The sequence below is a fragment of the Nomascus leucogenys genome, chromosome 15 (assembly GCF_006542625.1).
Source record: "Nomascus leucogenys isolate Asia chromosome 15, Asia_NLE_v1, whole genome shotgun sequence".
NCBI classification, from domain to species: domain Eukaryota; kingdom Metazoa; phylum Chordata; class Mammalia; order Primates; family Hylobatidae; genus Nomascus; species Nomascus leucogenys.
This window is the reverse complement of record NC_044395.1, coordinates 11,237,133-11,257,288: the sequence shown is the minus strand read 5'-3', so window position 1 is coordinate 11,257,288 and position 20,156 is coordinate 11,237,133. Positions and strand designations below refer to the sequence as shown.

The 20,156-nt window shown below is 48.2% G+C and overlaps 1 protein-coding gene and 1 pseudogene across 22 annotated transcripts in view; one reads left to right on the top strand and one right to left on the bottom strand.

Annotated features, from left to right (window-relative positions):
• The window catches only part of GRAMD1B (GRAM domain containing 1B), a 274,683-nt gene that overhangs the window by 239,024 nt on the left and 15,503 nt on the right, over positions 1-20,156 (top strand). For all 21 annotated transcript variants that reach the window (XM_030829751.1, XM_030829754.1, XM_030829753.1 and 18 more), the window contains 10 exons: positions 1,776-1,860; positions 2,407-2,510; positions 3,612-3,707; positions 8,139-8,219; positions 11,080-11,195; positions 12,971-13,127; positions 14,257-14,446; positions 16,308-16,451; positions 17,442-17,560; positions 17,843-17,985. In XM_030829751.1, coding sequence (XP_030685611.1) covers positions 1,776-1,860; positions 2,407-2,510; positions 3,612-3,707; positions 8,139-8,219; positions 11,080-11,195; positions 12,971-13,127; positions 14,257-14,446; positions 16,308-16,451; positions 17,442-17,560; positions 17,843-17,985 — 1,235 coding nt within the window. The remainder of the gene's footprint in view (positions 1-1,775; positions 1,861-2,406; positions 2,511-3,611; positions 3,708-8,138; positions 8,220-11,079; positions 11,196-12,970; positions 13,128-14,256; positions 14,447-16,307; positions 16,452-17,441; positions 17,561-17,842; positions 17,986-20,156) is intronic.
• LOC115838648 lies at positions 5,498-7,127 on the bottom strand (annotated as a pseudogene). Its single transcript, XR_004033699.1, has one exon. The product of XR_004033699.1 is annotated as a splicing factor 3A subunit 3 pseudogene (transcript).

Sequence of the window (20,156 nt, the reverse complement as noted above, 5' to 3'; positions counted from 1 at the left end):
GGCATAGACAGCACTGAGTCAGACTGCCTCGCTCAGATTCCACTCCAAGTTGCTTAACTTCTCTGTTTCTCAATTTCCTCAAGTGCAAAATGGGATAATAAAAATAATCTGGGGTCTGATGCAGTGACACATGCACATGGCTTATGGCTGTGCTTGGTACGTGATAATAACTCCATGTTAGCCACATAGCAGCTCTAGAAGGTCAGTTAGGCATAATGAGAACTCACTGGCGATCAGGTGGTCAAGCTGGGGTTTTCAGTGTGTGGACTCTGTTCTAAGAGGCTAGGGGGCCATCTTGATTCCATATCTCAGTGCCAGGTTGAAACTAATATAGGGGCCAGAGGAATGTTGTTTTCTACGTTTTTTGTTGTTGTTGTTTTGTTTTGTTTTGTTTTTGTAGCCATTGGCTACACCCTAGGGTGAGGGTCAGCAGTGCTGTCACTGCGTAGGTAGTCAGCGCATCACAGGTGGAGTGCGGGTGTCTCCGTTTGGCGGTGCGTGGCTCGTCCCAGGCTTTGCACTTGATTTCATCTGTCACCCCTGGTGCTTCTCATCTGTGGGCATGTATTTTCTTTTTAGTTTCTTTTTTATTTTATTTTTTAAATTTAAAATTGTAAGCCCTTGGGTCGGGCGCGGTGGCTCACTCCTGTAATCCCAGCACTCTGGGAGGCCGAGGTGGGTGGATCACTTGAGGTCAGGAGTTTGAGACCAGTCTGACCAATATGGCAAAACCCCATCTCTAGTAAAAAATACAAAAATTAGCCGGGTGAGGTAGCGCATACCTGTAGTCCCAGCTACTCAGGAGGCTGAGGCAGGAGAATCGCTTGAACCCACGAGGTGGAGGTTGCAGTGAGCCGAGATCACACCACTGCACTCCAGCCTGGGTGACACAGCGAGACTCTGTCTAAACAAACAAACAAACCAACCAATAGACAAACAAGATTGTAAGCCCTCAAAGGGCAGGATTTCTGTGTATTCAGCTGGCTCATGGGATTTCCAAGGAGGATTTGCTAAGGCAGTTTCTGGGTATGAGCCTGCTCCGAGGCAGCCATGTTGCTGGGTGGGAGGTGAGCACAGGACCAGGGGTCATGAGATCTGACACTGACCAGCTGAGGACCTGGGGCAGGGGGCTTCTCTCTGGCCTTGGTCTCTTCCTCGATGCTGTAAGGATTGGGTTAGATAATGTAAGGATGGAGAGGGGAGTTGGATGCCTCTCGTGTGCCCTTTGTGTTTTTAAATTCTCTATCTGTGCGCTTATTGCAGTACTGGTTTTATGTGATTTCTTAGAAAATCATGTCTTTCCCACACAACCAAGTGCTCACTCTGATAGTCATGACAACACCTTCTTCTGAGAGGTGCTCTGGGCAACATCATGGGGGGCTGGGCAGCCTTCTTGGGTCCCTGCTTCACTGTCAAGGTAGTGCTGGCAGAAGGCAGAACAGCAGTAGCTGGCATAGTGGATCCCAGGAAGCACCCTGGAGGTGTCACTGCTTCCTTTCTCTTATCGAGATATAACGAGAGCCCCTCCTTGCTGTGTCTGGCGTTTCTCATTGGTGGAGGCCCTGGCTACATAGTGTTCCCCAGCACCAGATTCTCCCCACTGTGTTTCTCCACACCGAGCTCCATTCGTCAGCCTGGCCTCCTAGGGTCCGTGGGAGGGCAGAGCCCTCATCTTTGCTTTTTAAACACACAAGCAAGTGCTCCTCCTCTTGCCCTTGCTTCCTAACCCCACAGAACCAGGGTGCATCCTGCTAACCTTGGCCATTGTCACGCAGGTGTTAAGCCCCACCTACAAGCAGAGAAATGAAGACTTCAGAAAGCTCTTTAAGCAGCTTCCAGACACGGAGCGCCTCATTGTTGGTGAGTTGGGTGACCTGGGAGGGGATGGGGAGGAAGTCTGGGGAGCCCCCGGCATAGCACTCAGGGTGCTTCTGTCTAGAGGCCTCAAGCCAACCCAAGTAAGCAAGGGAACAGGGAGAGAGGCTGTCCAGAGCCCTGGCCCCAATATCAGGCTTGTGGCAGCCTCGAGAGTCCAACCTGGAGTGAGTCACTGGCATTTTTATCTCTGCAGATGGCCCGGTGGCAGAAGGGGTTAGCATAGTTGTGGACTGGGGAGGGAAGTTAGTTGAATTTTGTTGGTCTTTTCCACCTCTAGCTTCCTTGGCCCACTTTGCCATCACATTTATTTATCTGCCTCTAGGGAGTTGCATATCACACCACCTTTATGCTCCTCATCATGAGATGGCAGGGACTTCCTTGGCTGCTAGTTCAAGTGCCTGCACCCCTTGTCCATGGTGGGCGTTGGGCTCCCCCAGTGCTGGTGGGAGGGATCACATGCCTACTCTGCAGTGGTTTGCTGAAAATGCTTCCTGCCTCTGAGCTCCCCTATCTCCGCTCCTACCACAGATTACTCATGTGCACTCCAAAGAGACATTCTCCTTCAGGGCCGACTCTACCTCTCTGAGAATTGGATCTGCTTCTACAGCAACATCTTCCGCTGGGAAACTCTGGTAAAGACCTGGGCATGCTCCCTTGGGCTGTCTCCTTGGCTGTTGCTGAGCAAGCTGCCCTTGCTTTCTTCCTTTTGCTGACTTCATGCTCTTCCCAAGCCTTTGCATAATTAACAAAAGCATGCCTGAGTCTTGAAAGATACTCAATTCTAAGTCCCAATAATAAGGTCTCCTCTGCCATGTCTTCCCCTCCCTCCCTCACCTTTGAGTGTGGAAGAGAGGACTGGGCGCATTTGCTTTTGTCAAATGCAGGCAAATATTTGGCAGGAGTGACTGCAGGAGGAGGCGTAGTCAAGTAGAAAGGGCTTTGGCCTTGGGACTTTAAAGAACTGGCTGGCACAATTTCTGGGTTCGGCAACTAATTAGTGGTGTGATTTTAGTCTAGTCCTTTCTTTGCCTCTGTTTCCTCATCTCATATACTAAGGAAGAGAAAGATTAACTAGATGATTTTTTTTTTTTTTAGACAGAGTTTCACTCTTGTTGCCCAGGCTGGAGTACAATGGCAGAATCTTGGCTCCCTGCAACCTCCGCCCCCGCCAGCCCCTGGGTTCAAACGATTCTCCTGCCTCAGCCTCCCGAGTAGCTAGGATTACAGGCATGCGCCACCACGCCCGCTAATTTTGTATTTTTAAAGTAGAGACGGGGTTTCTCCATGTTGGTCAGTCTGGTCTCGAACTCCTGACCTCAGATGATCCGCCCGCCTCGGCCTCCCAAAGTGCTGGGATTAGAGATGTGAGCCACCGTGCATGGCCTAAGTAGATGATTTTTATGGTCACATCCTGCACCGATATTCTGTGTTTCTGTGGGTGGCAAATAATGGCAGGACCTCTGCACATTTAGCAGACTGTGTAGAAATTAGAAAGCTCTTTGTCCAAGAATCAAGATACTCATGGCTGTAGACAAAGCTCAGTCCCCACTTTGCTGTCCGCCCACTGCGAAATAAAGGGGTAAAACAGATGATCACCAATGTGGCCTCTTCCAGGGTTATAAATATGTGATCCGATTGCCTCTGTCTACACTGGCACCCCCTGAACACTGTTTACCTGACTTACTAATGCCCCCCTTTGCTTGTTACCCATTCTCTGTCCTCTTGGATGCCAGCTGACAGTCCGTTTGAAAGACATCTGTTCCATGACTAAAGAAAAAACAGCGCGCCTCATTCCCAATGCCATCCAAGTTTGCACTGATTCAGAAAAGGTAAGTGGAGTCTAACTCTGGCTTTTCTAATCCTCCCTTACGCCTCCTACTCTTGTATTTCTGCCCTTTCTTGAATTGCATGAATGCGGAAGCCAACAGGATTGGGGTGAGAGGTGCTAAGGGCGATGCAGATTCCAGGAACCACCTCCTGGGTGGACAGGCTGGGGGAGGCTGAGCAGGGGGAGGATGGAGTGGCCAAACATTGGACCTGGAGCCAAAATACCTGAATTTGAGTCCATCGACTGTAAGCGTGTTGGGTAATATCTCTAAGCCTAAGTTTTTTTCACCTGCAAAATGGAGCTAGCAATACCTATTTAACACAGTCTTGAAATAATATCACATATATGAAAACATATGTGAAAATTGTAAAGCAGTTTACAAATGTTAAGAAGTCGTCATTATGTATCAGCTTAGCTGATTATCTCTCGAGAGGATGGGGAGTCTGATAGAAAATGGATTGTCCTTGTCAGTATGGGGAGAATATGTCGGATAAAATTCAGGACAGAGCAAACTTTTCACTAGAGCTTGAAAATGGAAGAGGTTCAAGGCTGGGGGTAGACTGGGTTTCTGCTGAAGGCCAAGTTTACAGTTCCCTTGGACTCAGGCAGTTCAGTGGCAAGAGCCAGGAGGCTGTGGGGTCAGATAGTGTTTGGTTTTACCTATATTTGTTGTTTTTTTGTTTTGTTTTGTTTAAGTAGATTTATTAAAAAACAATTGAAGGCCTGCGTGTTGAGCAAATGGGGCCTCTGGGGGATCCTGTCCTGCAGCAGGCCTGACTTTCAGATGACTGTGCTTATAGGGCAGATCAGTGCCTTCCTGGGCTGCCCTAGTTCTTTCCATTTCAGACACTAGATTTGGATCCTGGGGCAGCTGCTCAACTTTACCCAACTCTACCATGGCTACCTGGGCTTGGAGAACATGTGAATATTAGCTACTTTTACAGTCAAATAGGGATCTCGTAGAAGAAACAGGTAGACAGACCCATCAAAGTCTCTCATTCTGACCTAGCAAGCAGGTGAAGTGACTGCTGGTCCTAGTTCCATTGTATGCTGGGCTGCAGGCCAATTCCAAATAGCCTAACTCCTTTTTTTTTTTTTGAGATGGGGCCTCACTATGTCACCTAGGCTGGCCTCAAACTCCTAGGCTCAAACAATCCTCTAGCCTCAGCCTCCTTAATAGCTGGGACTACAGTGCGTGCCACCATGCCTTTTTTTTTTTTTTTTTTTTTTTTTAATGAGACAGGCTCTCACTATGTTACCTAGGCTGGTCTCCAGCAACCCTCCTGCTTCAGCCTCCCAAGTAGCTGGGACTATAGGCACAAGCCACTGCCCCCAGCTTCAACTCCTTTCTTTGTGCAAATATGAAAGGCAAACCTTGGTGCCACACTTAGTCCTTAGTAGCAGCCCTGGCTCGTCCTTCTAGTCTTTCCTCAGTATTTGCATCAATGGCTAACTAAGCTGATGGCAGACCTCATCCCGGGGTAATACTCATTCAGGGAAGTGGCAACAAAGGAGGGTGGGGAAAGAGCTCAGGTCAGATTTACCTAACATGATGTGTAGCATAACAGGTGCCCATTAAATCTCAGCTACTTCTAAAGTTGGTGAGAAAGAGGTAGGGAGGCATTAAGACCTGAAGCACTGAGTTGGTCCATAACCCTGGGCTTCAGAACAAGGTCTGGTTTTATTTTCTGGCAGAATCTTTTTAAATATAAAACACAAAACACATCCCAAACCTGCAATCTGTCAGCATGCCTTGTTTCTACAAGTTGCATGCTAGACCATGAAACTATGTAGCAAAAGGTCTTTAAGAGGATTTGGTTGGGAGAAATAGAGCAAGCAGATCTCAGGGAAGCCTGGGCTAGCTCCAAAGCTGAGCTACATCCCTGAACACTAGAGCAGTCCTTGTTTTTTTCAGATCCTCATATGTCTTCTTATTCACAGCATTCCCACTTGAGTCTTCATATTCTTCCTCAGTGTCAGGCTGCCATCATTCAGAAGCCTTCTGCAATTTCAGTTTGGCCCACAAGGAGACAGTATCTTCAATCTGTGTCACATTAGCAAAGTGAGCTGTGTTTGGGATGCCCAAACACCTCATGCCATGCCATGAGCATGACGCCATTCAGCAAAGTGCTGGTGGAAGGCTTTGGGTCCTCAGTAGGTGTAGTTTCCACAGATCTCACAGTTGTATTTGGTATTTAGGCCATGAAGCTTATACAGCCAGTAGGGAATGGGTTTGCCATCCCAGCCAAGTGGCAGGTTTTGGGGTTGTAAATGATCTCGTTCTCTTCATCTTCACTCTCACTCTCACTGATTTGCTCTTTTTCGTCTTCCTCTCGCTCTTCTCCCTCTTCTTCTCGCTCTTCTCCTGTCCTTGCTTGCTTGCATTGTACATTTTCATGAGTGAGATGTCACTGTTCCCCGAGAATCTCCACGTATTCATAGATTTGGGCTTCTAGAAAAGCAATGTCTTTGTTCCTCTCAGTGTCTCACTTGGTGCCCTTTGACTTGGGATTTTTGGCAAACAAAGAGGTATCAAGTGACTCCAGGGACATTCCTTTGGTGCCGAATAGTCTCTGGGCTCGCTCTTCTGGGGTCCTGCCACATTTCAATCCTAAAGCTAAGAGAGCAGATTTCAATCTGTCCAAACCCAGAGAGGCCAACTCCTCCCAGGAGGAGAATGCGGAGAGGTCAAGATGGGCTCCAGCCTGCGTCAGAGCACTACTTGTCTCTTTCGGCCATCCAGGAAGGATCTCATTGTCCCATTTCTTCTCAAATTCAGCCTGAATCTTCCCAGAAAGTTCATTCTGATCTTGGAGAGGCTTCACTCTATCTGTGTCATCCTGAAGGTACTCAAGCAGCATCTCTAGATATCTCTTAGGCTCTGCATTCTTCCTGTCTTTAGGAATGTCAAATAATTGGTCTAAGATGGACAGGTATGTGATATAACCCAGCTTCTCAGATGCCTTCAGGTTAATGTACTTGACGTAACAGTCATGGAGATTGAGGTAACAACCGTATCCCTCTTCATCTGTGAACTCCACCGAGTTTTGTGCCTCTTCACTTGGATTCTCTCGAGCCTTCAGGAGCTCCTCAAATTCCACTGACATTGGCACATAGATCTCATTTGGGTGCTTCCGGTGGAATTCCTTTATTTGCTTGAGTCTGTTATAGAAATCAGCAGATTCACTGGGTCCTGAAATGGCATTGAGCTCCTCCTTTCGTAATCCATCCTTATCATCATACAAATCCCTTGGGTTCCCACTGACTTCCATATACCTATCTTGCATGGCCCGAGTGCAGTGATCAGAATTGATCTGGTCCCAGAGCATGGACGTTTTAGTGAGCATTCCTTGGCCATGACATCCATGAGCCGTTCCTTCTCCTCATGATAGCACTGCCGCTGCTCCAGTGTTGTCTCCATCTTCCCTTCACCACGGCCTCTCGTTGTTGCTGTTTTTTGAGGCGCAGTCTCGCTCTGTCACCCAGGCTGGAGTGCAGTAGCACTATTTTGGCTCACTACAACCTCTGCCTTCTGGGTTCAAGCGATTCTTGTGCCTCAGCCTCCTGAATAGCTGGGATTACAGGCGCCCACCACCACACCTGGCTAATTTTTGTATTTTTAGTAGAAGCAGGGTTTCGCCATGTTGGCCAGGCTGGTCTCGAACTCCTGACCTCAGGTGATCCACCCACCTCGGCCTCCCAAAGTGCTGGGATTACAGGCATGAGCCATGGCATCCTGCCTGGTTTGACCTATATTTTGGACACTAACCAGCTTCTTGGTTATACAAGTTGCCTAACCTCACCAGCCTGTTACCCTTTATTAATTGTTAGCTTTGTTTATTATCTAAGGCTTTTTGTGTGGTTTAAATGAAATAGCATTTGTGGACCACCTTGCGGTTGGTCAGTAAAATCTTCATTACTTTCTGTCTGTTTAATGGGTAAACTCCACAAGAGCGGGATCTCTTTCTGTGTTGTTTCTTGTCCCTCACACATGTAGATTAGTGCCTAATACATACTAATACTCAAATATTTGTTGAATGAATGAAATAGGTCAGCAGATTAGTAGATTGTGGGTTTGTCTTGTCCTTCCATTTAGGCTAGTTCATAGCTCACCCCTTACCCAGTTCCAGTAGGTAGGTGAGGGACATTTCTTATGGAGATGAGAATTTCAAAACAGGGAGAAAAGTGCTGAGGAAAGTGTGGGTAAGAATGGAAGGACTTTGTCACACTGGGAACTTAACAATACCAGGTACCCAGGCCTGTGGTGTGCTGACCCCATCACTAAAGCGGATGTGCATGATCACAGGTAACTGAGAATCATTAGTGTTTGAGGATGAAGTCAGTATCTTTTCTTAAAGGACGGAGGACCATGTCTCTCTTAATTATATTGTAACTCAACAGATATTTATTGTTATTTTCTTTTCCAATCTAGCACTTCTTCACTTCATTTGGGGCCCGGGATAGGACATATATGATGATGTTCCGGCTCTGGCAGAATGCTCTCCTTGAAAAGGTAAGTATGGCCGAGTTTGCTTTTGCTGTGGGACTGGCTGTTTCTAGAGAAGCCTTTGTCTCCTCCGGGTTCTGGGAATCCCCCACTGATAGTATTCTCCCACTGATAGTATTCTCCCACTGATAGTATTGGCCTGAATCCTGAAAGTAGCATATAATCTCCCACGAATGGCCTCAACACCCCCAGGAGTAAGGCACTCATTATCTTCAGGCGCTTCAGTTCCACTGCTTTGAAATGTCCCAGGATTTTCTCTAATCAGTTATGGTAATGCATGCAGCCATGAAAAAAGAAGTCCTTAAATTCACAGACCCCCAGAAATAGGAGGCACAGCAGGATGAGGGCCACCAGGGAAGCACCAGGGTCAGTCAGGAGATAGAACGGGAAAGGGGAAGAAGTGGGCAGAGCCTTTATTGTAGTTTTTGCAGGAAGCAGTTGGGGAGGCAGGGCAAGCAGGCCAAGCAGGTCTAGGATTGGCTAGTTTGAATAATTTCAGCAGGCTGCAGGTGTAGGGACCGTCTCAAGTTGCCTGGAAGCTTGGAAGCTATAATAGATAATGGGAGGATGGGAATATGAGCATTGGATGGGCTGGCTGCTATGAAAGGGCCACTCCTGGATGAGTTATTTCCTCTCTCTAGGAATTAGCTAACCCTGATGGGTCCCTCCCCAGTCAGCAAGGCCCCAGATGCCAGAACATAAAGTACAGAAAATGTAGTTAACACAGCCACCACGAATTGACTAGTTGAGTGTTTAAATGAAACTATGAAGAGACACAGATGAAGGCACCCCTTCATGCAGTGAGCTGTGATTGCGCCACTGCATTCCAGCCTGGATGACAGAGCAAGACCCTGTTTCAATTAAAAAAAAAAAAAAGTTCCCACTCAGATGCAGTTGGATATTGAGAAACTGTCTCCAAGCCAGAGAGAGAGATGTAGGAGAAAACGCACACACACACACATACACACACACACACACACACACACAGAATGTTTCGCCCAGGATTAATTATTATTATTATTATTTGTGTGTATATATATATATGATTGACATGTGTGTATTTAAATATATACATATATTGGCCTTGACTCTAGCCCAAGCGAATGGCTGCATAAGAAAATTGAGTGGATTTATTATTTAGAGTTTCTTCTATTCTGAGAGTCCGTACCCCTAGTATCACTCCTGATAACTTATTTGACCTGCAGTCCTCTGCCTTCACTCGCCATCAGTAATAGTAGAATGATCATGTGTTTTAGTCTCCACTGGCAGCTTTGAGTTTTCAGTTCACAGCTGCTGTCATTTTTAAATAAGACACTGGGTCATTCATATGCTTTGCAAATACCCTCACAAATAATTGTAAGAACTGGGCCTGCTGAAGAGAGTCTGCTAACTGTGCTTGTCTTGATCTTGGTTGGCCAAGCCAAGCCAGGTGGCGCTGGTCAGGAAAGGCTGCAGAGAGCAAGCAAAGGGTGGAGCAGGGCAGTATATGGTTTGGCAAAGAGGCAGATGTCTCCCAGGCAGGGTGAATGTTGTCCCAGGCAGGGTGGATGTTGCACATAAAGGCCAGAGATAGGAGGGGGAGGTCCAGGAGAGAAGGAGGTGATACCTTCCTCAGGCACTAGGAGGGCCAGCATAGAGAGCTGCCACCCCCAACCCCGCCGGCCTACAGGCAGGGCCCCATTTCTGCCATTCCAGGCACTTCTCCTTAGTCAGAAAGCTGGAATCCTAGCTCAACGTACTCTGCCAGCTGCCTGCTTCGTAAACCGTACCTGAAACCATGGGCTTGGGAGCTCTCAAATTCTTTTTTTTTCACCCAATGGAATATTGTTCAATTTTTTTTTATTATACTTTAAGTTTTAGGGTACATGTGCACAACTTGCAGGTTAGTTACATATGTATACATATGCCATGTTGGTGTGCTGCACCCAAATTCTCTAGGAAGTCTATTGGTGCAAACATTTTTGAAATGGGATTTTTTTAAAAAAAGATAATGATTGCTTCTGTTTTTCTTCATGCCCTTGCCCTCTTTTCCACACACTTATCCCTGCCACCGTCTCCCCTTCCTCCCAGTCTGAGACTCATTCATGGTCTCTGCCTCTGACCTTAGTTCTTTGACATCCCTTTGCCTCTCTCTGGAGACTCTGAACCCAATGAGAACGAACTTTTCTTAGAACAATGTTTTTTTGGGAGGACACATAGGCAGCCAGTGAAATAAGAAAACACTGGAACTAATGCATAGAACTGCAGGCAAACAGATTCCACCTCAGGTTGCATAGTCACGAGGTTAGGTGAGATGACCTGTGGGAACTGTAAGACTCTACCCATAAGAGCTGTCCAGCTATGGAATGGGCCACCTTTGAGGTCTAACCTCATTCTTGGAAGTGATCCAGTAGGGTCTGTAAGGCCACAGTTAATACAAGAGGAGATTTTTGTGCAGTGTGGTGGAGCACCAGGTCAGGGGACCTCTGGGCATTCATTCAGAGCGCTAATCAGAAGCTCTGGGATCCCCTTGGCCCCAGAGTTACATGGGTTTATGCCACTCAATGCTGGACCTTTTCCATAAGAGCAAAAGGTGAGAGAGTTACCATCCTCTGGGAGCCAGTTTGTCACGTTCTACAAACCTCTGTTGAGGGATCGGGCACTGAAAGGCCAGTTCCTGGCTTTGTTAAAGTCCACATTCCTAGGCAGAAGACTGGTGTCCTGCTGAGACCCCCAAGGCAGATGGGGGTGGTGGCTCGCCTCTCATTCAGCTAAGGAGAGAAGAGTTTCTCTTCTTCTCCAGGGGAACCAGCCTGGCTCAGTGCCTCTGTGCAGAGTCGGGGGACCTGAAGGAGGAAGGCTAAGTCATTCCTTTTCTCCCCTGAAGCCTCTGTGTCCCAAGGAGCTCTGGCACTTTGTTCACCAGTGCTATGGGAACGAATTGGGCCTGACCAGTGATGACGAGGACTACGTGCCCCCTGATGACGACTTCAACACAATGGGGTGAGTGAGGCCGAGGGCGGCTGCCCAGAGGCAGCCATGCAAGTGTCTGCAGGAAGAACTTGCCAGGCAGAGGGAACAGCACACATGCCTGTGCAGCCGTGGAATTAACTATGGAATGAACGAGGGAAAGTGGTCACAGGTGAGGTCAGGGAGCTCGAGGTGGCAGAGCCTAAGGGCCTGGCCAACTTTATGGTTGGCTTTTACTGAGAGTGGGATGGGAAAGTTTGGCATAGATAATTGCTAAGGTCTGATTTAACATTTCAGCAGGATCACTCTGGTCTCTGCACTGAAAATACATTAAAGGGGAACCAGGGCAGAGGCAGGGAAACACGTTAAGAGGCTGTTGAGTAATTTAGATAGTTAGATGAGGGATGGTGGTGGTTTGGAGGAGAAATGGCAATAAGTGTTTAGTTCCCGAATAGATTTTGAAGGATATGTTGATGGAACAGATAGGAACCAAAGGTGGCTTTCAGATTTTTTTGGTTTTACTGCCTAGAAGGATGGCATTGTTCCAAATGGCGGTGGACAGTACTGTAGGCAGAGCAGGTTTCAGGGGAAAGATCAGGAGGGTAGTTTTAGGCAAGTTGAGATTGAGATGCCTGTTAGCCAAATGGAGATGTCAAGTGGGCATTTAGATATGGAGTGTGGAGTTCACAGGGCAGCCTGGGCTGAGGCCATAAATGCAGCAATTATTAGTGGATAGTCATGAGATTAGCTGAAATTTCAAGTGACTCGGTGAACCTAAAAAGAAGTTCAAGGACTGCCTGGGAGCACTCCATGAGGGGAAGCAGCAGCTGAAGAGAGCTCGAAAGCACATGCAGTGAGGGAGGAAGGCCCTAGGAAGGTTTGCTATCCTGGGAGCCACAGGAAGGAAGTGAAGCAGAAGGTATTGTCACTGTATCACATGCTGTCGATAGGTTAAGGGAGATGGGAAGATATGCCCGTAGACTGGCACAAAGCATGCTTGAGGGTGGAAGGGTAGCTAGCTGCAGGCTTGGTGGTGGTGCAAGAGGCATACAGGGAAAAAAGCAAGAAAAGAGCATCGAATGTCTATTGTGCTTAGGTCTGGGCTCAGTCGAAATAATAGTGTTGTCGCTTAACCTCTATGAATACCCATTTGGTTATCTCCAAAATGCACATAATGATTTCCGGAGAGTTGTCAAGCATCCGGGTTTGTTAAGTACAGGTCAGGTGATGGTGATGATGATAGGGTGATGATTGCTCCCTTAGAGGAGGCTACAGCGGCATCCCTAAAGTGTTCCTAGACGAGCACCCACCTTCATCTCAAGGAGGTTTTCTTTCTAGGTGTATAATGCAGGGAAGTTTTCTAGCTATCGTCCAGAATTTGGGCAATACCACTGAAGCAGTGCTCATGTCCAGAATCCTGTCTTAGTCACTGTTTGGGAAATGAAATGCATGCTCAGAACCCAGATATTTGATTCAGAGGCTTAAAATAGGATGGGCACACATGGAAAAAAAAAAATAGCTTAAGACAAATAATCCTTTCATTTAGGTAGGGATAACTCTAAGGAAGCTGCCTAGAAAAGGTGAGTTTGCAGCTAGGGTGGGCAGGGAGGGGTGGGGTGGGATGTGAAGGAGATTTCAGGAGAGCAGTGAGGTAAGCGGGGGATTTTTGGTTAGAGGAAGATCATATACAAAGCAAAGAAGCAGATAATCTCATAGATTTGGATGGATAGAAAGGTCTGAGATTCTTAGAATAGTTGGCCGTCTTGAACCACTGAAGTTAACGTGGACTCACTGGTGTCTCCTCTCAGATACTGTGAAGAGATTCCTGTGGAAGAGAATGAAGTGAATGACAGCTCATCCAAGAGCAGCATAGAGACCAAGCCAGATGCCAGTCCACAGCTGCCCAAGAAATCCATCACCAACAGCACACTGACATCCACAGGGAGCAGTGAGGCCCCCGTCTCGGTATGGGCAGTCAGCCTTTGACCACTACCCCCAGTCCTGTGGCCAGCATTTCCTAGCATAGTTCACTGGGAACCCAATCTGGGGAGCAGGTAGAGAGGAGATTGGTTACATTGTGGTCACTTTCTTCAAGGAGGCATTCTGGAGCAGATGGGCTCTCCGTATTCTGGTGGCATAGCCCGGGGTCCAGAGCTGGGGCTAGGTGCCTGGGGTACAAGATTGGGTTTGACTTCTGAGCAGATGAAAACCATTTCAAGCCCACTGTGCTGGGCTGCTGCTGATCAGCCGTTCTGGTAGAGAACAATTCCAGGTATTTTTTCACTGCCTTGATCTGACGTCAAAGCCATGCATGAATATAGAACTATAGAACAATTAATTGTTTATCCACTCATTTGGTTGATATTTATCGAGTATACGTATTGTGGCCTATTTCTCCTCTGTGGTAGACTTTATGGAAGCCATAAAAATGTGGAAGAGAACGTCTGTCCTCTGGGACTCTGTTATAGAGGAGGTAGAACCTTGATGAGGAAAGAGGGTCAGGGCATGTGCTGGCAGAAGAACAGGTAGGGGTTCTTCAGGAAAGGACTCCCTCAAAAGGGAACCTTGTATTTCAGTAGGCTATGGGTCAGACCACCTGCCCTCAGAATGAAAACGTTATTCATTGGATGCCTGGTCTTTATTTTCCAGCTCTGAAGTTATCTTTAAAATGTAAAGAGTTGTATCGATTCCCTTCCAGGGCTAATGAGAGAATGAGTTTTAAAAAATGCCTATGAAGCCTTTTGAGCTTCTTAGGATAAACAGGTACTACCTGGAGGCAAGCTGACCTTGTTGCAGGATGGTGCAGGTGCAGCTCCAGGAAAGGGCCTGGGCCTGTGGGGACCAGCTCTGTGCATTTGGGGAGCTTGTTGTGCTGTTGGAATGGCGAGCGTGAGAAGTGCAGTAGTCCTTGTGCTGTGTTTGCCCATCCTCTGTGGCAGCTCTGGGGAAGGGCTTTGGAGCCTGACTCTGACTTCACTCCTGAGCAGCTGAGCTGGGAGTATGAGAGCTGCCAAGGCCGCATCCCTAATCTCCCTTTGGAGAGTAGATCCAGACCAGGTTTCCCTGGTGGGTGACTCCTCTGTCTTGGCTCCAGTTTGATGGGCTGCCCCTGGAGGAGGAGGCGCTAGAGGGAGACGGGTCCCTGGAGAAGGAGCTTGCCATTGACAACATCATGGGGGAGAAGATTGAGATGATCGCTCCTGTGAACTCCCCTTCACTGGACTTCAATGACAATGAGGACATCCCCACTGAGCTCAGTGACTCTTCCGACACACACGATGAAGGTGGGCATTTGAAAACGTGTCTGGAGTGGCCCTTTCTCTATTTTGAAGGCTAAAAGGAGATCTCTATGTGGGGACTGGAGTTACTCTTTAGGTTGCTGGTGGAAAGATGGGAGCAGAGCTTCCTTAACAAAAGGTACCTGTGTTATTAGTTTACATCCCTGTTTTCAGTCTTTTGCTGTAGGAGCCTCCCATAGATAATGCGTTGTTCTGTCATTTAGTCTTGTCACTAAATGTACCCCCTGTTGACATTGGCTTGCCTTGTGGCCCCGACCCTCACAGACATGCAAGGCTAGGCAATGTTTATAAGCCACAAGGAAGGCACCAGTCAGCTGCTCCCTGGAAATAATTAGATTTTAACAGAAACGTCCTCAAGATAGCTGCGAAACTTGTTAATGCAATTTTTGCAGCGTGGGGTATTTAGGCCCAGCTAGAAGAAAAGGTGTTGCTGGGTCAAATCAGGTTTGGAGACTCCCTTGTTTCTCTAATTTTTGTAAGCAAGTAGCTTCTAACTTCATGCCTGCATAGGATTAGCTTGTAGGACCTCTCTTGGGAACATGCTGCTTCTTACCTTCCATGGAGAGAAGCCAAATTCTCAGCATTCATGAAATCGATTGATGGATTTCCTCCATTGAATGAGTGATCTGTTACGACTAGTGAGCATATGAACATAGTGCTCACTTTCGGATCTGTGGACACCTCTCCCAGGGGCCACCTGCAGTGGCTTTCTAACTTTTGGTTGGCTTACCCACCCCCATCTAGAGTCCAGGGTTGGCACAAATGACTGCATGGGTTGGGTACTGCCCAATTCCAGGGTGCCTTTCACATAAACTAAGGTGTGAATACCCACTGTGCTGCGTTTGTGCAGTACCCATCTGTGCAGTCATAGGACTTGACCCTACAGGGTACTTCAGAGTTCTCTGGTTTCCTCAGGATCCTAGGGGTGCCAGAAATGTCAGCCTCCTCCTGAGATCACATACCCACCCATGTAGGTGCAGTAATTAGGGACTGAGGGGTGCCAAGGGCTCAGGGGGGAGCACTGAGGCTTTAGCAGCTCACCTGTATCCTCAGATGCATTCTCCTGTAGCAGCTGGAAAATTCAGATTACAGGTGAAATTCCCTGGCTGGCAATCTTCTGTATATTGACACAGTGATGTGCCGGGAGGGCTCTGCATCCCTGAGACTGAAGGAAGCTCCACTTTTGGAGCCCTCCCACACCTTGCTCTGTGTGCCTCTCATTCTGGTTTGAATTCTTATGTTGCTGCATGATGAAGCTGTAATCTTAAGTTTAAAAGGGGGAGTAGGTATTGACATCATGGTAGACATAGGCTGTCTTATGGAACCGTAGTTATGGATCACAGCCTATTGGGCCAGCCCCAGCCTTAGCAGCAGTTCTGCACACTGATTCTTCCAGATGAGTCTCCGTTCCCTCGAACACACCTATGCCATGGGTTACAACTACAATTTGTTGTCAATTGGAGTTAACTTACAGACTCTCAAAAACCCACTCTTTGGGTTTAGGCAACTTCTAGAAGTAGTCATTTATTTGAATTTTAGTCTAAGATCAACTGAATTAGGGGGGTTTGAAAGTGTAAAAGCAAATTGTACATTCCCAAACACCTTGTAAAGAAGGAATGGGTAGTGTCAACTAAAGGAAATGGTGTGCATCCCAGCAAAAGAAAGAGACCGAAAGCAAAGTCATAAACCGTGCCAACGAGCTCAGCTGTCCTGCTCCATGGCCTCTCCATACCCTTGGTGGCTGTGCCCATGTTAGCCAGAGACATAAGTGCTCTTGGAGGATGTCCCTGGGGCCCCCTGCCCCTCCTCTGTCACTGTCTACTTCCTGATCCTCTCTTCTATGCAGGGGAGGTCCAGGCCTTCTATGAGGACCTGAGTGGCCGGCAGTACGTGAATGAAGTCTTCAACTTCAGCGTGGACAAGCTCTATGACCTCCTCTTCACCAACTCGCCCTTCCAGCGGGATTTCATGGAGCAGCGGCGCTTCTCTGGTCCGTTCTGCTGGGACTGTACCCCCCATTCCTCCCTCTTCATCCTCGCTTCTTCCCTCTCTACATTTGCTTCCTTCCCTTCCTTATTCCTCCTCCCACACACCCTCCTTCCCTCGGCCACGTCAGGGCCCAGACACCCTCTCTCCAGCCTTCTGTGGTGCGGGAGCTCCCTCAGGCGCTGTTGCCCTCCTTTTCACCAGCCCTGCAGCTTCACCCTTTCCCACTGCACACCAGGCACTCGATGCCGCCCCTAAGACCTGCCCTGTCCCTGCCCTCACAGGGCTCACCGTCTAGTAAAGCACAGTGGCTCTCACTCGCTGGCAGCACCCACTCTATGCCATGCACATGACATTATCTCATTCAGACCTCACAGCTACCCTGTGTGTGGGCACCGATGAGGCTGCTGGAACTCAAACTGTTAGTGCTTGCCTGACCTCATGCAGCTAAGAAGGAGCTAGGCCGGGCCTCACATCTAGGATCTGGGGGTTTATGCTTTGACTCTCTGTGCTTCTGCCTCCTCCTCTTCCCCCAAACTCTTCCCACAGCAGGGACCTCTAAGCATCCAGCTGTAACAAAGCATTTGGGCATCAGCGATCCTGTGTGCCAAGAGGAGAGGGCACGCTGAGGGCACGGGGAGGTCATGGCTTAGAGGAGAGGACTTGTTCCCAAGGGACCCTAGGCCCTCGCCACAGTAACACCAGTGTTGCCAGCACCCCCGTAGGTGGCCCCAAGACCTCCTGTCCCAGTCCTAGGAATAATCAGCATTCTAGAGCCTTGTGTAGAATTTTGACAATGCTACAATGAGCCTCTTTCTGCTTCGGCTACTCCTCCTCTTCCCACCCTCTCCCCAGCCCTCAGGCTCCCATTGGCTTCCTTTTGCAGGCCAGGCAGTAGTAAGCACAGTCCAGAAGGTCACTTGGAGGGGAAACTCGGATTGGGGAGGGGGCTCTGCCCTCCCTTCCTCATTCCAGGGCTCTCCTCTACCCTTAGATATCATCTTCCATCCATGGAAAAAGGAGGAGAACGGAAACCAGAGCCGAGTGATTCTTTACACTATCACCCTTACCAACCCTCTGGCTCCCAAAACTGCCACTGTCAGGGAGACACAGGTGAGCAGAGCCGCGGATGCACAGAAGAGCGGGCTGGAAAATCCTGTGTTCTGTCTTGAAGGATTAAGGGCAGATGTCAGGAAGAAGTTTCAGGGCGCAAGTGTCATTTTGCCCCAAAGCGGTGGTGGCATCTTGCTTGTTTAGATGCTGCTGATTCCAGTGATTCTGGTTCTCCTGTTCAGAAGCCGTGGGGTGGGGTGGGCTTGGGGAGGCTGGAGAAGGTGCTTTTCCAAGCTCCTTGCTCCTCTTCAGTTTTGTCCAATGGACCTTTCCTGCCCACAGACCATGTACAAGGCGAGCCAGGAGAGTGAATGTTACGTGATAGATGCCGAAGTCCTCACCCACGACGTACCCTACCATGACTACTTCTACACAATCAATCGCTACACGCTCACCCGCGTGGCTCGGAACAAGAGCCGACTCAGGTGCGGTGTGTGGAAGGCCCAGTGCAGTCAGACGGGGGTCCTTACCTTAGAGAACATTCATTTGCTTCTGACAGGGAAGGAGGAGGTGGGGAGTGCTTGGCTGCTGACTCTCTATTCTACTTTCTCTCTGAAGCCTTATGAGGCTCACCCACCACTCTGTTTGAGTTAATTATTCTCTCCACTCTGTACATCTTATTAGTAAAACTTGTATAGCTACTGCTATTTATTGGTTGTCTATGGCTTATACAGTATAATGTAGGCACTTTACCTACATTCACTGTAGTCTTTAGAATGACTCAAAGAGGTGGATTTATCTTCATTTTTCAGATAAAACTGAGTTTCGTGTAAGTTAAGGAACTTTGCCAAGAGTCACGTCTTTAGTAAGTACTGAAACCCAGATCTTAGACTTGTAAACCTGTGCGCTGTCCACCGTGCTGCTTGGATTGCCATTAGTGTTAGACAGTGAGCTCCACGAGCACAGGAATTCCATTCCAGCCACACTTTATTCCCAGCACCCAGCTGGGCCTGTACCTATCAGAGTCCAGAGAACACTGACTGAGTGAATAATTAGTTCTGGGCACTGTAATGTGCTTCCAAAGGAAGGAAGAAATTTAGACCCTGACATTTTAAGAAACTTGTAGTCTAATTGAAAAGGCAAGACACACACCCATTTGAAAATCATCAGACCGTTTACCTGTACCTTCGACCAAGTTCTTTTGGTTGTAAGGAGCCAAAAATTCACTGATGTAGTTCAAATAAAAGTTTAGTAAAAGGTTGCACAGAGATCTCTTGGGCTTCAAGAAGTGTGCATCAAGAAAGATCTTTGTGCTTCGTGCCTATATTCACACATTTTGGGAGGCTTAGGCAGGAGGATTGCTTGAGCCCAGGAGTTCAAGGCCAGCCTGGGCAATGTAGTGAGACCCTGTGTCTGCAAAAAAAATAAAAGTTTGCCAGGAGTGGTGGCATGTACTGTAGTCCCAGCTACTCGGGAGGCTGAGGTGGGAGGGTTGCTTAATCCCAGGAGTTCATGGCTGCAATGAGCTATGATTGCACAACTGCACTCCAGCCTGGGAGACAGAGTAAGACCCTATCTCTTAAAAAAGAGGGCCTGCATCTTTTTCATTCTCTTGGTAATTTTTGGGGGGTTGGGTGTTCTGTGCTTCCTCCTGAACATGTACTCCTCCTTCAGCCTTGCTTCTCTTCCTCCTTCCTTCTTTTTTTTCCCTTCCTTCTCTCTCCCTCCTGTTCTTATCCTTTCCTCCACAGTGCCTAGGTTTCTTAATTCTGGGTTCCTCAGAAGATCTTTCAATTGCATCTTTTCTCTGCAGCCATGCAGAGGTAGCTGGTTGACCTTGAACAGACCATTATAGGAAGGTGCCCATCCACGATGCAGTCAGCGGTTGTTGAGTTGGGGAGTGAGGTGTCTCCAAGTACAGGCATTCTCCCATTGGGACATGGGTGGAGGTGGCGTCCCTGAGGAGGGGGATGAGACTGGGCTGGGAGCCTTAGTCACAGGATGGGATGGGGTGGGATGGATTAGCTGGGAGAATCTACTGACAGATGCAGATGAATCTAAGGGGGAGGCAAAGAGCAGGGCTGCTGCATAGGAGAGAAAAGAGCTGATAGTGCAGGGGGTATGGGCAGAAGTGCGACCAGCGACTGGGAGCGAGAATGCTTGGAAAAGAGCAAGAGCCGGCGAGGTCTGGGGTGCAGTGGAGAGGCAGGAGCCAGGGCTGGCAGCAGATGATACTTTTTTTTTTTTTCCTCACTGTCTTCCCCAGGCTGGAGTGCAGTGGTGTGATCATGGCTCACTGTAGCCTCAACCTCAACCTCAATCTCCTGTTAGCTGGGACTACAGACATGACCCTGGCTAATTATTTTTATTTTTATTTTTGTAGAGATGGGGTCTCACTATGTTGCCCAGGGTGACTGATACTTTTAAAGGTTAAAGTGATAAAACCCCAGAACTTGACTTAGACTTAAAAGTCTCTGGAGAAGGAGAGAATGACCCTGATGAAAGGATGGGCCATCTTACTTTCTTTCAGTGTCAGTTTCTCAAAAGACTTGAACCTCAGGCAGAGCTTCCCCTTGCCGGGCAGGCAGGCTGCTGGGCCCTATGTGAGACCCCTGAGAGGAGGCAGTGTGCAATCATAAGAGAACTCTGGAGTCAG